We start from the raw sequence: 20,544 nt of genomic DNA, 5'->3' as shown, positions 1-20,544 counted from the left end.
TGTCAAACATTTTTCGAAGTTTGAAAAAAATTCGAATATCTTTAAAAAAATAAAATAAATTGAGAGCTTGAATATTGTAATATTAATAAATAATATATTATTTATCAAAAATTATGCAGCAAATCGTGTTCATGCACGAAACGTTCATTTCCCGCGCTGTCAAAAACACCTCAGCGAGGGGTAACAGTGTTCACAGTACAATATTACAGTCAAGGGTTATTTTATTAGGCTATTATATTCATGAAAAATCTTCTTTTTTTTTTAAACAACATATAAATTCAAATATCATTCGACCTCTACTAAATTAATTTGAATATATTCAAACTCAATTTCATGGCACTTTTGACAACCCTAATAGACAGGTGTGTGTGCCTTTCCAAATCATGTCCAATCAATTGAATTTACCACAGGTGGACTCCAATCAAGTTGTAGAAACCTCTCAAGGATGATCAGTGGAAACAGTGAAACAGTGGACGCACCTGAGCTCAATTTTGAGTGTCATAGCAAACGGAGTGAATACTTTTGTAAATGTGATATTTTATAGTTAATGCTTTTGGCATCTGAGAGTAGGCGGTGTTAAGGTTTTATGAGTATCTCTGAGTAGGCGGTGTGAAGGTTTTATGAGTATCTCTGAGTAGGCGGTGTGAAGGTTTTATGAGTATCTCTGAGTAGGCGGTGTGAAGGTTTTATGAGTATCTCTGAGTAGGCGGTGTGAAGGTTTTATGAGTATCTCTGAGTAGGCGGTGTGAAGGTTTTATGAGTATCTCTGAGTAGGTGGTGTGAAAGGTTTTATGAGTATCTCTGAGTAGGTGGTGTGAAGGTTTTATGAGTATGTCTGAGTAGGCAGTGTGAAGGTTAGGCAGTTTGAAGGTTTTATGAGTATCTCGAGTAGGCAGTTTGAAGGTTTTATGAGTATCTGTGAGTAGCCGGTTTGAAGGTTTTATGAGTATCAGTGAGTAGACATGAGTAGACGGTTTGAAGGTTGAGTATGCAGTAAATAAACTAAACTAAAATTATTATAATTATTATAATTATTGAAATCATTTTAAATAAACCAATTTAAATTAATCTCCAGATCAACAAGTTCAATCCAATGGCAGATGTTTTAGAATCTGTACACGGGCCATGTTTTTGTGGCTTGTGGACCCACCCCATGATTTTCTGTGGCGGAGGTAATAATGGCTGGAGATTAATGGCCAGCTCTGTCACACCCCCCTCGGGTCACAGCCAGTGGAGGGCAATGCGGTGCACTCTGGACTCCCCCCGCACACCTCAGTCCAAACCCTGTGTCTCTAGCACCCCCACACAGGGAGCTCACTTCATTCTAAGTTTTGTTTTAATTTGAGGATCGGGCTCTTGATAAGATCTGCTCCAAAATTGAATGGGTTCTAAGGTGGCCCATGATGCACCACTCCATCAAGTTTCATAAAAATTTATTTGGTAGTTTTTGCATAATCATAGTCCAAAAAATAAATAGAGGTGAATGGCCAGTCCAGCTGTGTTTGGACAGCCCGTGGACCCAACCCGTACTTCGGATCTGTTCCAAAATTTAATGGCTTCTAAGTTGGACCATGCCACACTCTTTTCGTGAGTTTCGTGAAAATCAGTCCTGTAGTTTTGTGTATTCCTGCTAACAGACAAACGCACACCACTAAAAACATTACCTCTCGCCCTGCGCTATCGCTGGGGCAGAGGTAATGAATACATGAAGTTACAAAAATGAGACAAAACACAACAGCAAACCACAGTGACAATAAGCAATACACAAAAAGTAAATAATGGCAAAAATAATCAAGCATATTGTGCAAGTGGGAGGGGGTGGCATCACCACCATCAACAATAACAAGGTAATTGTGATAATTTGTGTTACAATATGGAGTTCATTTTAGTTAGGTTTATTATGCTTTTTAATTCCAGGATACGTGGGTACCATATTACTTTCATATTTATTTGGCTTCACCAATGTCAGAAATACAAACTCATTTGTAAGATGAATATAGTCACTCGTCACAAAGTAAATATTTTCATATTTGACTACACTGTACAGTGTACACCAACATCAGAAATACAGCTAAATCCCAATAACAGTTAAAGTTGATATTTTAATTAGTTTAGTTTAAGTTGTAATGTGTTAAACTGTCAACAGCCTGTGTTCTTAACAGAGTAATGGGATTGATCAGTGACTGTCTCTGCGTAGTTCGTTGACTGTGATGTTGGCCAGGCGGGTGAGCACGCTGCCCCAGGCTAGCTGCTGCTCCTGGCGCTCCTGGCGCCGGGTCTGGTGAGCTGTGTAGATCACTCCGATGACGAGGCTCTCAAAGTGGGCTGGAGAGAGGGGGCTCTTTTGATCTTCAAGTATGGTCAGCATCTGCTCCATGGAGAGCAGGGTTTTGGGGACCTTGTCATTTACCAGAGCCAGGAACGCCCGTCCTTGCTTCAAAGATGCCATCTCCTGGTCAAGCAACCTGATGTTGTTGTCCTGGTCAATCTCCACTCCACCCAACAAGAACTGCATACACAAATGGATATTGATTATTTGTACACAGCAGTACTGTATATTCAACGAACTTCTTTTAAAACCTGTTATTAAAGTGTACCTCAAACATCAAGTTAGCATCACTGATGGATGTTCCGAACCCCTGGATAGCAAGACCCCCATGCTGAGCAGCAGCTTTTTCTGTGAGAGAAGTTTTGTTTGTTCACTGTATTATAGAATTATAGTGTTAATTCTAGGACCGTACTGTATGCATATTTGCAGGTACCAAATCAACATTTTCACACTTTAGTCCATCATAAAGTCACAGAATCTGTTGTGTGAATATGCTATTTTCCCCTATACACATGGAATGGCATTCAAGATATAATCCAAAAAACACTTTTAGTATAATTCTAACTCACCCATTAACAGTTCTTGGATCCATAGCCCTAAAATAATCTGGAGGAGGATTTGAAGTTGCCGTTTTGCTTCCATTGTTTTTTAATAGATTTATATCTGTGGCTCATGACTCCACACCCTCTAGCCTGAGCTTCACATAAGCTACTATAAAATTCAGGCAAGAGACAATCCAGGCTGAAATACCTTAGATTCTTCCACCTTGGAAAAAGTTCAGGCGCCAGTTGGCTCTTTCATTTAAAGCAATTTTAAAAGCAAATCTTTATTCCAGGCCCACAGAGGACGCTTTTGCTTCAACGCTCTGCTTACTTGAAGCAGGTGTGGCAATCGCTTGGACAACAAACACACTTTCATACTAAATATACCACTGAAGTTGACTTCCAACAGTTATATATAAATCACGTAGACTACAGTAGCACATCTTTGCCACGTGGTGGCAGTAGCGCCAGTTTATGCTGGGATATCCTTTAACGGCTGGCCAATGAAAAGGTTTGTTTACTTCCGGAGAAGAGTTCAGCGTCTTCCGCATGAAAATATAGCCTAGTGAAGAAAAAACAATTGCATTCATAGTTTTGTCAGTTGAAGTGATTTCACTTTGCCATAAACTGGCGCTGCATGTGTGTAGGTATGTGTGAGCGGGAATGGCTTCTCTCTGCCCGCCTATTTGATGGCGACAATTCCGACTAGTCAGGGGTTTTTTTTAAGCTAACGTGGCTAGCTAGCTAGCACCCTCTCATTGTAAAAACAATAAACGTTAATTGATTGCTAGTTTGCCACTACCCGTAATATATAAAGGAGATTAGCCAAGGCATTCTTTTTAAAAAAATGTTTTCTTTTCCCAGGTGAACCGATGAGATGGAGTCTGGTGACGAGGGGGGGCTCAATGCTGGGGGCTCTGTGGGAGAGGAAAATTACTTCCTAGGATACACCTTCACCGACCGCTCCCACTCCAGCCGTGTGGTGAAGAGCATCATGGAGCTGTGTCTGGAGGACGCTCTGTTCGCCGACGTCACCATCAGCGTCGACGGCAAGGAGTTCAACCTGCACCGCCTGGTGCTGTCGGCCCAGAGCAGCTTCTTCCGCTCCATGTTCACCTCCAACCTGAAAGAGTCACACGACCGGTGCATCGAGCTGAAGGACGTCAGCGCCAAGGTGTTCCAGCTGCTGGTGGACTACATCTACCACGGCACCGTCAGACTGAGGCTGGAGGACCTGCAGGACACCTACGAGATGGCAGACATGTACCAGCTCACTGCCCTGTTTGAGGAATGCTCCCGCTTCCTGTCACGGACGGTGGAGGTCAAGAGCTGTCTACAGGTGATAGGGGTGGCTAAAAATATTATATTACAGGTGAAAGGGGTGGTTAAACATATTATATTACAGGTGATAGGGGTGGCTAAACATATTATATTACAGGTGAAAGGGGTGGCTAAACATATATTACAGGTGATAGGGGAGGTTAAACACTATATATTACAGGTGATAGGCGTGGTTAAACATGTTATATTACAGGTGATGGGGTGGCTAAACATATTAGAGGTGATGGGGGTGGTTAATGTAATATGGACCAACGTGCATGCCAGAATCTGTCAGCTGTTTCTATCAGCTGATTGTGTTTGGTAACTTCCCCTTCCTCTGCAGGTGATGTGGCTTGCTGACAGACACAGTGACCAGGAACTCTACACCGCTGCCAAACACTGTGCCAAAATCCACCTGGTTCAGTTGCATCAGACGGAGGAATTCCTCAACCTGCCCCTCTGTCTGCTCCTGGACATTGTTAAAGGTAGGCTTCCCTCTATCTCGCCATGGATGTGAATTTCTAAAAGGGAGATCTCGCAGTGTCGTGAATGGTGATCCTCTGTGTGTGTGTGCCTGTCTGTGTGTGTGCCTGTCTGTGTGTGTGTGCCTGTCTGTGTGTGTGTGCCTGTCTGTGTGTGTGCCCATTTTCTCAACTCTGCACCTGCATCGCAGATGGTGTCCCCAGCTCCCAGAATCCAACAGTGGCCATCGAGTCGTGGATAAACCACAACAAGGTGGAGAGAGATGAGTTCTCTGAAGTGCTCCACGAGAGCCTGAAGGTAAACTCTTTCAGGGTGCCAATGCTGGCCTCTTCTGGAACTGTTATATCATATGATTATAGTTTATGGGGGAGGTGAGTAAGTACATTACATTACAGTCATTTAGCAGACGCTTTTATCCAAAGCGACTAACAATAATTGCATTTAACGTAGGAAGAGCCAATGTACTACTACTTGCCAGAACTCACAAGTGCATCTTCCTTCTAAAACAAGTGACTAAGAGCATAATCTAGTGCTGAAGTAAGTAAAGTTTATTTATAAAGCACCTTTCAAAAGTTACAAGGTGCTATACGATTGCAACATTAAAATATGGATAAAATAGAAAGTTAAACACAGAATAATAAGAATAAAACCACATAAGAGAAGGTTACAACAAACAAACGGAAAAACAGAAAAAATAATATTAAAATGTAAAACTACACATAAGGCAAAGATACATTGCATAACAAAGTCATAGTACATCAAACAAGGTCGTAGTGTTTTGGGGGCACATACAGTTTGTGAAAGCCATAGTTTAAAGACGTACCCCAAAAAATATATCAGTCTTCCGTTGATCGTCTCCGTTCGTCCCCGCAGGAAATAGGCGAGAACGTCCACATCTACCTGATAGGGAAGGAGGAGACGCGGACGCACTCGCTGGCCGTGTCGCTGCACTGTGACGAGGAGGACGACACCATCAGCGTGAACGGCCAGAACAGCCTGTGCCACCAGATCACGGCGGCCTGCAAGCACGGGGCCGACCTGTACGTGGTGGGCGGCTCCATCACCCGCCGCATGTGGAAGTGCAACATGCACACCATGGACTGGGAACGCTGTGCCCCACTGCTCAGGGACCGGCTGCACCACACCATGGTGTCGGTCGCCACCGAGGACGCCATCTACTCCCTGGGGGGCAAGACCCTGCAGGACACGCTGTCCAACGCCGTCATCTACTACACCGTCAGGGACAACATGTGGACGGAGACCAGCCAGCTGGACACGGCCGTGTCCGGGGCGGCGGGAGTCAACCTGGGCGGCACCATCTACCTGCTGGGCGGGGAGGAGAACGACATGGACTTCTTCACTAAGCCGTCGCGCCTCATCCAGTGCTTCGACACGGCCGCGCAGAAGTGCCAGACGAAGCCGTACGTGCTGCCGTTCGCCGGGCGCATGCACGCCGCCGCCCACATGGACGTGATCTTCGTGGTGGCCGAGGGCGACTCGCTGGTGTGCTACAACCCGCTGCTGGAGAGCTTCACCCGCCTGCGCTTCCCTGAGGTGTGGAGCTGCGTGCCGTCGCTCTGGAAGGTGGCCAGCTGCAACGGCTGCATCTACGTCTTCAGGGACAAGTGTAAAAAAGGCGACGCCAACATGCTGAAGTTCAACCCCGCCACCTCCGTGGTCTCGGTTATCCGGGGGATCAAAATCCTCCTCACCAACTGGCAGTTTGTATTGGCCTGATGGTGCCCTTCTGTTGCTCTCCTGTTTGAAATCATCAGACTATTCAGTAACTAGGACCATAAGACTGTTTTTGACCACATGGTGAGACTCAGAGAGTTTGTCCCTTACCTGAAGATGTAGGCTCAGGCCGCTGATTCAGTTTGAGGTCCTGTGGTTTCCCACCTGCCGCTTATCCAACCATAAGGTCGGTAGAAACATTGTAGAATCCTTTTTACAGGTGAGTGTGACATTGTGCTTTGGTTTTGGTCGGACTAAGGCTAGAACTATGTCTTGTGGCATACCTAAGCAGCTTCAATATGGCATCCCAATCTTTGATTTCACCAGTAGAGAAACCAGTAATCTCCCTTTGGAAGGTCCAGTTACCCACCAGACCCAAAATATTCTACTCCATGTTGAGCTATGAGCTTGATCTGACATTCATGTTTGATTTGTTTTCAAAGCAATGCATAAGTCTGTCTACATATTAAAACAGTGAACACTAATATTGTGGTTAGCCGTATCATATTTGAGTGTCTAGTCATAAATATTTGTGCGTGTCACATCCGTGGGGATGTTCAGCTACTCTTTGTATCTCTCTACTAGCCTACTTCTCTTCCTGAAAATGTAGACTATTTTCTTACTGTACATGTACATTGTACATTAAATAAATTAGTATTATCTTAAATGTTTGTATATCTATTGATGTTAGCTACGACTCACAGACGACGATCTTGTCAGTGGTGGGGTTAAGGCCACTGTACCAGCTCGTACATGGAAACAAACCAACCTGCTGTTTTTCTTGCTAAACCATGAGGCTCTGTTTCGTGTTTCTATGAGTTCCAAGGTTGCGTTTTGTGGCAATGGGTTACGCAATGGCACAGACACGACGTATAACCTTGGGAAAGGTAACCCATCTTGTGAATGGCATGGCGATAAAAGGGCCTATTTCTATCCCACGTAGAGGGTGAGAGGGGACGAGGGGAGAGAAAGATACAGCAGGGAGGCCAACGCTAACGCCCGGGTCCCACTGATGTGTCCCGGGACGCTGTGCAGCTGAAACCCAAGCCTAGTACCATGTCGGACTTTGTGAACTATTCTGAGCATCAGTTGCTGACGCCGAGGTGAGGGGTGGGCGGTGGGGGGTTGTGTGGGGGGAACATATGTGCCTCCCCAGGACCCACCCACTGGAATTGCCAGCCACTACGAGCACCGGTCGACATGCAGAGCCTTGATGTTGTGAAATAACTCTGTTTATAGACCCCTCTCACAGTACACAGACTCAGGGGAGGGGGGGGGGGTCAGATCCATTTGTGGGTGTTTTTTTTTTCTACTTCTTCTTTCAGAAGGGCTGTGAAAGTTTTCCTCCAGGGTTTGGCATAAGGCTTGTGTATTTGAGTGGTGGGTAGACGTGTAAGAGGCTTGAGTGACCTTGGGACTTTTCAGAGGGCAGAGCAGAGCAGAGATTCCTGCAGGGACACGTGGGTTAGAGTGACAACACCATCTGCTGTAGCGCCAGCACGGAGGGGAAGGTGGAAGGGGGGGGGGGGGTGTACGCAGGGGCTCTGAGAATTCCTTTTGCTGGGGTGTGGAGGGAGTAGATATTCTGGGATATCGCTGCCAGCACTTCGACGGGGGACGTGTTTCTTTGCAGTTTTTCACTTTGGGATTTTAAGGGAGAACTTGTGAACGCCTACAGGTGAGCGTGATCATTGTTGAGGAGAGTGAGGGACATGTCGGCCTTTCCTCCTCAGCTCAGCTTTCCCCTGACAGATGATCGGTGAAGGTCTTTGGGCTCGCTGGTCCTTTAATGTGGGGGATCCAGTTTCCTTCCTGTCCCAGCGCACCCGGAGCTGAAAGGTCTGGATCTGGGAGGCTCAGAGCAGCTCTCTGGATCGTCTTCACAGGCTCTTTTGAGGCGTTAACTCATTCATGGCAAGGATATGCTTCCTAGCTCTTCCACTGACGAAACCAAACGCCTAAACGGATGAATATTTTTTATGAGGCGTCTTGTAGCAGAGATGGGCCAGGACCAAACCAAGCAGCAGATAGAGAAGGGCCTGAAGCTGTACCAGTCCAACCAGACAGACAAAGCCCTGCAGGTGTGGACAAAGGTACTGGAGAAGACCACAGACCCCGGGGGAAAGTTCCGGGCTTTGGGGTGTTTGATCACTGCCCGTTCGGAGATGGGGAAGTATAAAGAGATGCTCAAGGTAAGCCTATCCACAATCCTCTTTGATCACTTCCTCTTTGATGAACCTTTATCTCCACAGATAGTTTTTTTTATGGGATAGAAATAATTTGATAAGCTCCTCTTAACCATGTGTGGATAGGGTGTCTTTAGATATATTATTTAGTTTTTAATTATAAATCAGAATCAATAATACAGAGCACTTTGATGGTAATTTAGATAACTGTAATTCTGTGATGAGATTGTTGATATCTGATGAGTGGATGCTAGGGCTGTCATCCACATTGTGTCATCAAATGTTCGAGAACGCGGAAATATAATACAGCACATCCTGTAGTTCTCATTTCCTCGCTTTCCAACGATGTCCAAATAACAATGGAATAAGAGTTTAATAATGTGTACGAGATTGCCTGTCATGACCTCCTTGAATCTTGACGACCACGTCGGGCTGATCTGTGGCTTCCGAAGAATATGGGGCAAAGTGAGCGCCTTGCAACCTGAGCTTAAATGTTCAGCGTCTTGTTGACACAAATCTGCTTACTCACCCAGAGTCACTGCACACAGCATACTGTATTGAGGACTCCATTAACAAGTTGCCATGGTCAAAGCACTGGAGAGTCTCCCTTGTCCATCCAATTCAGTACGCGGGACCGTGTCTGGGGTGGCTAAATATAATATATAGATAGACATAGATAAACATGTATATATCAAGTAGCCCTACACTGTTTTAATACATCACTCACAGTCAGGGGCGAAGGGGGGGGGTCTAGGATGATTCCAAGGGCCTTGCACTGACAGGGGCCCTCATAAACCTCTATTATTATCATAAGGTCTAGGTTTGGGTGGCCCAATATTATATTCTTTCATAGGGCCCAAAATTTCGTTTACTTAATTTAGTTTACTCTGCTCATGGACTGGGCTGTTCTCTCCACAGGACGCGCTGGCTCAGATCGACACGGCCAGGGAGATGGAGGACCCGGACTTCCTGACGGAAGGCTACCTGAACCTGGCACGCAGCAACGAGAAGCTGTGCGACTTCGAGAAAACGATCTCCTACTGTAAGACCTGCCTGAACATGCAGGGCACCACGGTGAGCCTGCAGCTGAACGGACAGGTGTGTCTGAGCATGGGCAACGCCTTCCTGGGCCTCAGCGTCTTCCAGAAGGCCCTGGAGAGCTATGAGAAAGCTCTCCGCTACGCGCACAACAACGACGACAAGATGCTGGAGTGCCGGGTTTGCTGCAGTCTGGGGAATTTCTACGTCCTGCTGAAGGTACGGTGCTGGAGAGTAGCCTATGAAGCAGTGCCTCAGCTGTGTGTGTTTTTCACACTCTAGTCTTCGTAATGCAAACTGCTGGACTGAATTGTTTTACCTGATCATATGTTTTGCGTTAACCCGACGCAACAGAGGATAGCGAAATTAGGATGGTCTCACGAGGCTAGTTTTGTGTAGGATCTGACTGGAATCAGTCATTTATTTTAGCCCATGATTGGATTCAAGGGATTTATACTGTAGCGTTCTAATTCTAGAGTTTCTGTGTTTAGCTTGACTGCATGCATCCTAAATGTGTTTTTTTTCCCTGCTGATGTTTCATGGTTCATGAATCCTTCAGAGAAGGTCTAATTTGCATGACCCCATACCGTTACATGACTGACAAGCATCAACAATTTGCACTGCTGTGTGTCTACAACAAGAGCCAGGTAGGCTCGCCGTAGGCTGGTGTAAGAGCCCTGCCTGGGGAGATTTGTTAGGGTAATCCCCAGGCTTCCCAGGGGAGGTACTGGTTTCAATGGGTCTGTGATGAGGTGGTGTTCAATGAATGCACTCATATGTCAAGTTTGTTTGTGAAACAAAAAATAGAATATGTCCCCCTGACACGGTCGACAAATGCTCACCGGCTCTTAATGAAGGTCTATTGTTATTACATTACTGCGCGTCCAAAGTTAGAATGCTCGAACAGGAAGTTCAAACGGACGGCTGATATCGATACCTCTGTGTTGTTTCCGTTATGCTGAGTTACTGACATTCACAAAAGGGAGAGGGGTTGTGCTGTGTGTTTGTGGCGTGTTACAGTCTCACCGTTCCTCCCGGCAGGACTATGAGAAGGCCCTGTTCTTCCCCTGCAAAGCGGCGGAGCTGGTCAACGACTACGGCAAGAGCTGGAGCCTGAAGTACCGCGCCATGAGCCAGTACCACATGTCCGTGGCTTACAGGAAGCTGGGGCGCCTCCCCGACGCCATGGAATGCTGTGAGGTAGCGTTTATCAGTGCCCCGCACCGCAGAAGAGCCCAGGCCATATTGACAGGATTTATCAGTGAAGAAGCGCTATAATCTAGCTCATCTGACACACATTAAAGATGGCAATTGTCATAGCTGGCCAACCACCTTGGAGTGCTGCGACTCTGAAGGGTGATGTTGGGGGTGGAGAGACACCACTGTACTACTGACAGGTGCAGCTGGCAGCTGGTCTGTTCTACCCTGACAAAAATATGGTTGGTGAGGTGCTGGTTTAAAGTGTTAATGAAGTGAGTGGCTTTGGTCTTAACTCTGTTCTAATTGTGTACTGTGGAGAAAATAACTTGACGTCATTGCTTCGGACCGCAGAAGTGTTTGGGGTAGTAGTGGCCCAGCAGGGTAGGTTTCAGATTTATTACTTCTGCCAAATACATTTAGCCACACAATTCATTCCTCCTGTCATACCTCGAATGCCCCTTTCTGAATCCCGTGGTTAAAACAATGGCAACAATGTCTCTGTTTTTCCATCTGTTGCAAAATCATATTTCACTTACAGTTGGGAGACCTTGAAAATGCTCAATGTGATGTATTGATGGGTGAAACATACACTGTACTTTGGACCTGGTTTATTCACTGAATTGTAGAACCACTCCTGCCGATACTGGCAGTGATGACTCGACAGTGGTCTGTGCTCTTTCAAGTCATCAAATACTAGAGGTCACAATAATAACGTAACCCAGCAAGAGCAGCCATGGTGGTTTTTACCTGTGATCCTGAACTTTTGACCCCATGTCTCCTCCAGGAGTCCATGAAGATTGCGATGCAACACGGGGACCGTCCACTCCAGGCGCTGTGCTTACTAAACTTTGCTGATATTCACCGCTGCAGAAATGACATTGATGTAAGTTGCTATTCGTGAAAGTTCAGTTACAGTAGGAACACAATATGATGTCAACCCTTGGTCTTTATTAGAATATACAGTATTAGGTGGTATTTAAATTAGAGGATCAAACTAAAATATAGTGTATTTTCTTTTCTTTCTGTATGTTGACATGGACTTTCCTCGTCTTGTTTCCAGAAAGCATTCCCTCGCTATGAATCCTCAATATGTATCATGACTGACATTGGAAATCGCCTCGGACAAGCACAGGTGTACCTGGGAGCAGGGAAGTGTTGGCTCCAGCAGAAAGAATTTGACAAGGTAGGTCCAGTACCACCTCGTCCTTCCCACAAGAACGCTGTTGCCCACATCTTGTGTGCACAACACCGTCATTCCCTTTTATCAATGTATATCTTTATTTCCCTGCATCGCCCAGGCTCTCGACTCACTGCACCGAGCACAGGAGTTGGCTGAAGCTTTAGGAAACAAGGTACTGCACGCAGCCGCCTCATGAATGAACACGGTGCTCTGTCGATTATAGAATGCGCAAAGTAATTTTGTCTATCACTTCAACTGGGATTCACTGTCCATGTGTGCCTGTGTCCCCCCCTTCCATAGCTGTGTATGCTGAAGGTGCACTGCCTGTGTGAGGGGATCTTCCGCGGTAAGGAGCAGCAGGAGGAGCTCCGGGAGCAGGTGGTGAAGTTCCTGCAGTGCGTTGAGGAGCTGGAGCTCTACTGCGGGATGTGCGGCGAGTCCATCGGGGAGAAGGACCAGCAGCTGCAGGCCCTGCCCTGCTCGCACATCTTCCACCTCAAGTGGGTGCTCTTGCTCAACATGTGGATATATATAATACTAAAACAAAAGCAGGCACCCCAGAAGGTATCAGGTTAACCAAATGCCCAGATGAAGAGCAGCTGGTCGAAACATGTTTGGCATCGTTTAGTATGTAGCCGTTCCACAATGAAGGCTTTTTAAATGCATGTCTCCTTCCTGAAACCTTTTAGAGTAACTGGGACCCTACCTTGCATTTTAGCCTTTTCCCAAACTTCCAAGAGCATCTGATGACTGTTGTTTTAAAACATTGCACTTACGCAAGCTCCTAGTTGAACTATATGTTGCTTATTTGTAAAATATTCTGTAGTGTGGCTAGGTAGCAGATGACAGCTCAATGACAGTATTGTTCATAGCGCTATGCAGACCAAAAACTATCTACTGTGTTGCAAGTTTAGAGAAGGGGAGAACCATTGTGACTCTGTGCTATTTCATTTTTCAGGTGCTTGCAGACCAATGGGACGAAGGGCTGCCCTAAATGTCGCCGGTCGTCCATGAAGCCAGGATTTGTGTGAGGGTCGTGGGTCAGAGGTCACGTGTCTGCTGAGGACCTGCAGGACTCTCCGTGATGCCCCGTCCTCAGTCACACAGACCGCTGGTACTGCTACAGGACTGAGAGAAGCAGACGGCCTCTGGGCGTGCTCACCGGCCGCAGGATGTCTGCCGGCTCCTCGCTCCTCGACGCTGGACAGAACTGCAACAGTCGAGTCCACCGGGACCGGGTCAGACTCTAGTACTGTGGAGACTGCCACAGACGTCCAGACTGGTTTGGTACAGAAGTCATTTCTATCCTGGTCCAGATATGGCTACACTGCAAACTGACAATTTTTACCATTTTATAAAATATAATATATAAGCTGTGGAAAAAATCCAACCATTTCTCCACCACTGTGTGCCCATCAGTATGTTGATCCAGCCAGAGAAGAACTTGACTTTGATTACTCTCATACGATTTTATATTTTTCTCTTTGGTTATTAAATGTTTAAAGATTTCATTGCAAGTATGTGAACAACTGTTCAGCATTTGTTGGTCTAGGCCGCATCGTATGGTGTTCAAGATTCACCACATGACCTGAAATGACCACACCTACTTTTAGATTTCTTTATCACTGTTAAAATGTTATTATACGCTCTTTTAAAAAAACGTCTTTATCTAAAGGTCTGTATGAGCATATTATCACACCAGAGTAGATGAAATAAGACCTCTAACAACCAGGTTTTTTATCTGTTTAACTCAGATGATTGTATTTATGATTATAAGAAATTAAGTTACTGATAAATTTGTTTATTTGTAACAATTGTTTTATTTAGGTGGAGTATTTTGTAAAGGTAAAACTAACTAAAATTTCTTAACAAAACAAAATACTATGTCTTTACCAAACTACAGGGGTATTGCAGCTATTTGCCTTATTCTAAGTGATTAAGGAATAGTTCAACACACATTGTGTTATTCATATAAATTCCTATCCAGCGTTTATTTCTGGAGAAATGTTCCTTTGAGTTTAACACTAACAGACATTTATTGCGATTGAAGTCAAAAGATTGTTGAGAAGGGAAACCTTATGTTATTGGGAAATCTTACCTGACCAATCATTTGCATGTTAAATAGAAATCTGTAAAGATATTTATTACTCTCATATATTTCTCTGGTGATGCTCTAGCTATGTGTAAATATGGCTAGTACTGTTTTTTTCTTGCATGTTTACTGAGGACAACAGCAGGATTGAGTTAGGGTGCTGAAACTGAGGTCATGTCTTGGAATGGAGGAGGTACCTTTAGTAGATGGAGAGCAGCAGAGGGTTGTTATTGCATGTTTCCTTTGCCAAATTTTTGATGATCAAAAGTCACACTGTGCACAAGCATGATACTTTTTATTTATATCAATATTTTGTAATTGTTTAGCACAATTTTACTATAGATTTTCAAGATTCATATGGTGAGAAGTATTGATGAATTCCGTACTGTGTACAAACAGGGTGATGTTTATCCCAAGTTTCATAAACAACTGCCCTTATCAATCAACTTACTGTATGAGAGATCTGACACTGATGTACAGTACTGTACCTTTACTATATAAAAGCTTGCCTGTGCTTATCCTTGACAAAGGAATGCAGTACAGCATTGTATGACATTTTGAAACATTACTTCATTTTAATGTCAATGTGTCCTACTGTATTTCTCACATCTCTTTGGATTTAGCCCCATGCATCTGTGGTGGTAAATATTTGGTAATGACAGAAATGTTTTTGCTGTCTGTCTACCAATCATAATTTAAATTGAAATGTACAACCCTATTACTGATTCTAAGTAAGGTAGAGATGCAGATAGAGATCTCCTGCTTGTAGAGAGCTCTGTTTGAATGTTTGACCTTGTATCTAGTTTCAGATATGTTAATATTTGGACAGACAAAATATTTTATTTTCATATTTCCATGCTTTGCATATAAGACAATGTGATTATTTAGTATAGTTTTTACTACTGCAAAAAAACACAGTCTGCCCTTCAGTGTTTAAACTACCTCTGCTTGTTTTCCATCATACTATGCCCTCTTCTGAAGACTTAAGCTGTAGAAATAAGGTCAACCAACATCCTGGTGGCAACGTAGACTTGTGACTTTCACCAACCTAGCATTATACAGTATCGTGACAAGTTGTACCTCACTTAGGAATCAGAAGAATCAAGAGTCAAAATCATCAATGGAATCATCTGAATTCAGCTACATGTCAATAACTAATACATTGTGCACTGAAAGAAAGGATAATCTGTCAATACCATGTACTGTAAATGCATATTTTCTATGGATTGGTGAAAATAAAAGGTTAAATCCAGGTTCTTTCGCATCAATAAAACAACTGCATACTTTATTTCATTTTCTCAATGTACCACTAAAACTGTGAAACAACCAACTTATTGCTTTATATATAATTGTATAATACCTGTCAGACAGGCTGATGGAAGAAACATACTAGTATGACACTTCAGTATTGTTTGCTATATATAGTCATCTTGACAACACAGACATACAGTCAAATTCAAACAATGAGGAAGCAAGAATACACCTTTCACAGAAATGTGATGTAGACCAGTTCAACTAGTATGTCGACATGAACACAAGTTTCCATCCCATCACCTTCCGGTATCATACTTCGAGAGCGAGAAGAGAGGCTAAAGAAACGTCTGGATCTAATGGCAGCAAGACCTTCCCTGACTGAGGACGACCTGCTTTGTCCATTGTGTTGTGAGGTGTTCTGCCTCCCCGTTCAACTGAGATGTGGCCATAATTTTTGCAAAGCTTGTTTACAGAAACTCTGGGAAAGGAAGGGATCTCGGGAATGCCCAGTATGCCGCACAGTGTCATTCACGGAGAGGCCTCCCATCAATTTAGCACTAAAGATAGCCTCTGACTCTTTTCAAGAGCAACGGACATACGAGAACACAGAAGAACTTTGTATTCTCCACAATGAGAAGCTGAAGCTGTTCTGTCAGAACGATGAGGAGCCGATCTGTGTGGTTTGTCAGACGTCCAAACAGCATAAAGTCCATGACTGCTGCCTTGTGGAGGAGGCCACTCGGGAGAGAAGGGTGAGGCGACGCCGCTTAAATTTACAATTTGCTGCTCCAAAGCTACTTAAACAATGATTCGAGCTCATGTTGGGGTTAAATACATTGCTCAAGGGCACAACGGTAGACAATGATTGGCAAGTGATGTACTACCAGTGATTATCTATCAATTATATCAAGTCTTGTTGATTCAAAAAAGCAAGTTCTCTTAACCCTTAATGATCTGGGGGCAAGTAGGCTACTGTGTGTGTGTGGGTCAGGTGAAGGAGCTGCAGGTGTGTGGAGACCGTGCCGCCGCTTTCTCACCTGGCCAGCAGATGGAGCCATTTAGCAGCCAGATACTTGCCATCCATGATCAGTACCAGTCCTCTGGTCACAGCTCCAGATGGGCCTCATGTGCTTAACACTTCTGATAACATGTTTTTCTCAACTCATATTTCAGACAGAAGTCTCAGAAAAGCTGGATTCCTTCCACAAACATCTGAAAGTATTGAGAAAAAAACAAAGAAGACTGGGAGGAAACCAAAGCATACATTAAGGTAAGTTCTCATAAGTATCCATCAGTATTAATAATAATGTCTCATAAAAGCAAAAATTAACGTGTACAGTATCTATTCATGAACTGAAGACCCAAGCGGACCAGACGGAGCGGCTGATAAAAGATGAGTTTGAGAAGTTACACCAGTTTCTGTGGAGGGAAGAGGCGTCCAGGCTGGCGAAGCTGAGGAAGGAGGAGGACACCAAGACTCATGTGATGTGCGTCAAGCTGGCGTACCTGGAGGAGAAGATCTCAGATCTCGCTGGCGTCATCAGCGATACAGAGAAATCTATGAGCGCACAGGACGTACAGTTTCTACAGGTGGAGCAGCGTGAGCTATTCATACACTGAAACTTTACATAATTTTAAAATAATGCAGATCTCTAGTCAATTGCGTTCATTCCAATGATTCCTTCCCCAAACACAGGGTTACAAGCAGACAAAGAGCAGGTGTGTATACAGACATACAGCAATGCCCACTGTCTGAAGCCAACATTTATTTTCTTCTTAACTGAGGGATCATCATAATTTCACCATGTTTCAGGATCAAATACACCACACGGGATCCAGAGTGCATCAGAAACATTCTGATCGATGCCGCTAGACATGTGGGATCACTCAAGTTTGGAATTTGGAGAGAGATGAGAGAAATCGTCCAGTGTGGTGAGCAGTACACACACTCCATTCCACTCATTTCCTAAGAGACAGAGGAACGAGACAGATGTTCTCATAATCTCTGCTCATCTTACCCACCTTAGCGTTCTACAGTAACACTTAACACCTAACTTTTACAGTTCCAGTGACGTTGGATCCCAACACGGCACAGTCAAACCTGAGCCTCTCTGACGGATTCACCAGTGTGCGGTACGACAGCAAACAAGTCCTCCCCGACAACCCTGAGCGCTGCAGCAGCCGCATAGCGGTGCTGGCCGCCGATGGCTTCACCTCTGGGAAGCACAGCTGGACTCAGACCACACCCCGGACGCGACTGTCCGTGAAGAAGAAGCCTCAGCACGTCACGGTGGAGCTGGACTACGAAAAAGGCAAGGTGACGTTCCTCAACGCCGCAGACCTGACTTTACTGCACACTTTCAAGGAGAAGTTCTCGGAGAAGATGTTCCCTTATCTGTCACCGGGCATCTCTGATGCTGTCCCTCTAACAATCTGTCCTCTGGCAATATCTAGAATAGAGTGGCCAAAAATGCTAAGCCTCTAAGTAGGGGACACCTTATCAATATAGTTGCATTGTAGATGTTCAATGCATCCCCTCACTGGCTGGACACTATTGACCTGAGCCAGCTTGGAGGGAGCTATTACAGTGGCCATTTTAGGAAATCCTCAAGAGTCACATGTCGGGTCTCAGATATCACCTAGATATTTGTCAGATAACACCTAGATATTTGTCAGATGTCATCCAGATATTTGTCAGATAACACCTAGATATTTGTCAGATGTCACCTAGATATTTGTCAGATCTCACAAGTCAGATGTCAGGTATCACATGTCAGGTAGGCCTATCAGAGGTCAAGTATCAGATGTCAGGTATCATAGATGAGGTATCAGAGGTCAGATGTCAGGTATCAGAGGTCAGGTATCAGTGGGCAGGTATCACATGTCACGTCAGAGGTCAGGTATCACATGTCACATGTCAGAGGTCAGGTATCAGAGGTCAGGTATCACATGTCACGTGTCAGAGGTCAGGTATCAGCTGTCATGTATCAGATATCAGATATCAGAAGTCAGTTCTCCTTTGACAGGAAATGATGTCTCACTCAAGGTCAACGCAATGCTGTGTAAACAGGAAGTGAGGTCTAATTGCTTAACACATCAACCCTTGGCCTTTCTACTTAATATGCATGCTTTCTGAGGGTCAGTGGTTAGAATTTAATATGGCCGCCACGCAATGTCATCACAACGCCGGGTAAACAGGAAGTGAGGTTTAATTGGTTACTTGTTCATCCTTTTGACATTCTACTTAACATGCATGCTCTCTAGGGGTGAATGGACGCAATTTAACATGGACTCTACTCAACGACAATGCAATGTAAACAGGAAGTGAGGTCTAATTGCTTAATGCATCATCCTTTTGGCATTCTACTTAATATGAATGCTCTCTAAGGGTCAATAAGCAGAATTTAACATGACCACCACCCAAGAACAACGCCACGTAAACAGGAAGTGAGGTCTAATTGAAAAAGAAACTGTCCCTTCGCACTATCCATCGAGACATCAGCGTAATCGACGGCAAGCAAGTCACCTTCATAATCTCACCTGCAGGTCAGCCTGTCCAGCGGTATGCCATCAGCAACGTCTCCACCAGCCAGCATCTGGCGCTGTCCCAGTAGGATTACCCTATCATGCAGCTCCAGGAGAGATACCAGCATCTCTGGAACCTGCCAATGCCACCGATCAGTGGAGCGATGCCAACCCTGCTGATCGGCTCAGACCTTGCCGACCTGATCACCCTGGTCAGCGCCGTGTCCTTGGGACCCAGAGGATGCCCTGCAGCCGTGAGGACCAGGCTGGCATGGACACTAGGTCCAGCCCACACCCAGAGCAAGGGACTTGCCCCAACGTAATGTGTCTACAGCAGAGAGACCTCCCCTGACACAGCTGCACTACAGAACAGTGTTGAACAACCGCGGCAGCTAGATGCCCTGGCCATCATCACGAGAGGGAGCACCTTGGCGGACCTGGCAGTCATGGTCTGGGGTTCCTTCTAAGGCCAGAGGAGGAGTGGCCGGCTCAGCCAACTACAGGGGAGGCTCAGGATGAGACGGAGCTCAAGAAATTGCTCTTCTTGAACCAAGACCCAAGACTATTTAGTAGAATGTCAAAGGGATGATGCGTTAAGCAATTAGACCTCACTTCCTGTTTACGTTGTCATTGAGTGGTGGCCATGTAAAATTCTGCTTATTGAACCTTAGAGTGCGCATATTGCCGTGGTTTATTCCAGAACCAGATCCAGGCGAAGTCTTCATTTGGTTATATTAATTTAATTTACTATGGCACAGATCTGCATCGGGAGGCATCAATATATACCCTCAAACTGATAGAGTCCCAGCACTAGCTTTTATACCTCATACAGTGAAAGAGGGTAACATCACCCCCAGTTCTGTCCAATCCTAGCACTCCACATAACTTAATAAATTTAACAGTGTGTTCTTCTCCAAAGTACACCACACACTGATTCTCATGTTGTGATTCAGATCCCAGATTATTTCCATGAGAACATGACCTCCTCACCATTACAGTAACTTACATCAAGAGCATCCTGACCCAATGTGTTTATTGGCTCCCAAGAAACAACCAGACCATTTCCTTCATATGAGTCACGTTAAAGCAGCACACACACTAGATTGTGCAATGTAGTGTCCTGACCTAACCTTGGATGAACTCCACATCTCAGTCCTCAGCTCTACAATATCCTTCTGCACATGCTTCCTTTTCCGGAATGCTCCCAACACAAACAATGTGAAACAAAAGAAACCGTGTTCAGTACTGTGGAGATATTTCTTATCTAACTCCATTATATATGACCTCATGACCTCTAAACATACCACAATACCTCAGACAATAGTCTGAATACCAGTCCCACAACCATTACCAGAATGACTTTATATGAAAATATCCTTATAACTGTAATCTGAGATTATGACTGACTGTTTTGAAATTATTTGTAAATTTGTAATTGACATTGCATCCTTCAAAATACCAAAACTCCCCACAGTACTAAGTGGAATGTCAAAGGGAGGATGCGTTAAGCAATTAGACCTCACTTCCTGTTTACGCAGCGTTGTGATGACCTTGGGTGGCCATGTTCAATTCTGCCCACTGACCCTCAGAAAGCATGCATATTAAGTAGAAAGGCCAAGTGTTGATGCATTAACTCACTTACTGTTTATACAGCGGTGCAT

General features: G+C 44.8%; 3 protein-coding genes and 1 long non-coding RNA gene across 5 annotated transcripts; 3 read left to right on the top strand and 1 right to left on the bottom strand.

The window, feature by feature from the left end:
* Window positions 1-2,449: 2,449 nt before the first annotated feature.
* Window positions 2,450-3,206, bottom strand: LOC311321063. Its single transcript, XR_014630863.1, has 3 exons — window positions 2,899-3,206; window positions 2,598-2,677; window positions 2,450-2,509 (listed from the first exon to the last, which is right to left on the bottom strand). It is a non-coding gene; the product is annotated as an uncharacterized lncRNA (long non-coding RNA).
* Window positions 3,207-3,399: 193 nt separating this feature from the next.
* On the top strand, window positions 3,400-6,951 carry kbtbd4 (kelch repeat and BTB (POZ) domain containing 4). Its single transcript, XM_084452603.1, has 5 exons — window positions 3,400-3,518; window positions 3,736-4,210; window positions 4,535-4,676; window positions 4,865-4,971; window positions 5,548-6,951. Exons 2-5 carry the CDS (start codon window positions 3,749-3,751, stop codon window positions 6,409-6,411), a joined length of 1,575 nt encoding a protein of 524 aa, XP_084308729.1. The 5' UTR covers window positions 3,400-3,518; window positions 3,736-3,748; the 3' UTR covers window positions 6,412-6,951.
* A 1,436-nt stretch (window positions 6,952-8,387) lies between these two features.
* Window positions 8,388-13,043, top strand: rapsn (receptor-associated protein of the synapse, 43kD; the record flags this gene model as incomplete). 2 transcript variants are annotated; one of them, XM_084452649.1, is made up of 8 exons in its annotated part: window positions 8,388-8,600; window positions 9,513-9,851; window positions 10,674-10,832; window positions 11,617-11,715; window positions 11,893-12,015; window positions 12,131-12,184; window positions 12,313-12,512; window positions 12,971-13,043. In XM_084452649.1, the coding sequence occupies 8 exons, from the start codon at window positions 8,388-8,390 to the stop codon at window positions 13,041-13,043; spliced, it is 1,260 nt and encodes a 419-aa protein (XP_084308775.1). The 2 variants fall into 2 exon arrangements, with proteins under 2 accessions (XP_084308775.1, XP_084308776.1); XM_084452650.1 differs by lacking the exons at window positions 11,893-12,015; window positions 12,131-12,184 and having other exon boundaries at window positions 8,409-8,600.
* Window positions 13,044-13,184: 141 nt separating this feature from the next.
* LOC311320679 (zinc-binding protein A33-like) lies at window positions 13,185-18,972 on the top strand (the record flags this gene model as incomplete). The annotated part of the gene is made up of 4 exons (XM_084452484.1): window positions 13,185-13,250; window positions 16,718-16,958; window positions 17,422-17,763; window positions 18,905-18,972. The coding sequence occupies 4 exons, from the start codon at window positions 13,185-13,187 to the stop codon at window positions 18,970-18,972; spliced, it is 717 nt and encodes a 238-aa protein (XP_084308610.1).
* Between the last annotated feature and the right edge of the window lie 1,572 nt (window positions 18,973-20,544).

The sequence above is a fragment of the Borostomias antarcticus genome, assembly GCF_949987555.1.
Source record: "Borostomias antarcticus genome assembly, chromosome: 18".
NCBI classification, from domain to species: Eukaryota; Metazoa; Chordata; class Actinopteri; order Stomiiformes; family Stomiidae; genus Borostomias; species Borostomias antarcticus.
The sequence above is the reverse complement of the archived record's forward strand: the minus strand, read 5'-3'. Positions and strand labels throughout refer to the sequence as shown.

Coding starts and splice junctions, on each gene's coding strand:
- kbtbd4 (XM_084452603.1), top strand. CDS start 3,749: ATGGAGTCTGGTGACGAGGGGGGGCTCAATGCTGGGGGCTCTGTGGGA. Junction 4,677..4,864: donor GCTCCTGGACATTGTTAAAG/GTAGGCTTCCCT, acceptor CCTGCATCGCAG/ATGGTGTCCCCAGCTCCCAG. Junction 4,972..5,547: donor TGCTCCACGAGAGCCTGAAG/GTAAACTCTTTC, acceptor TCGTCCCCGCAG/GAAATAGGCGAGAACGTCCA.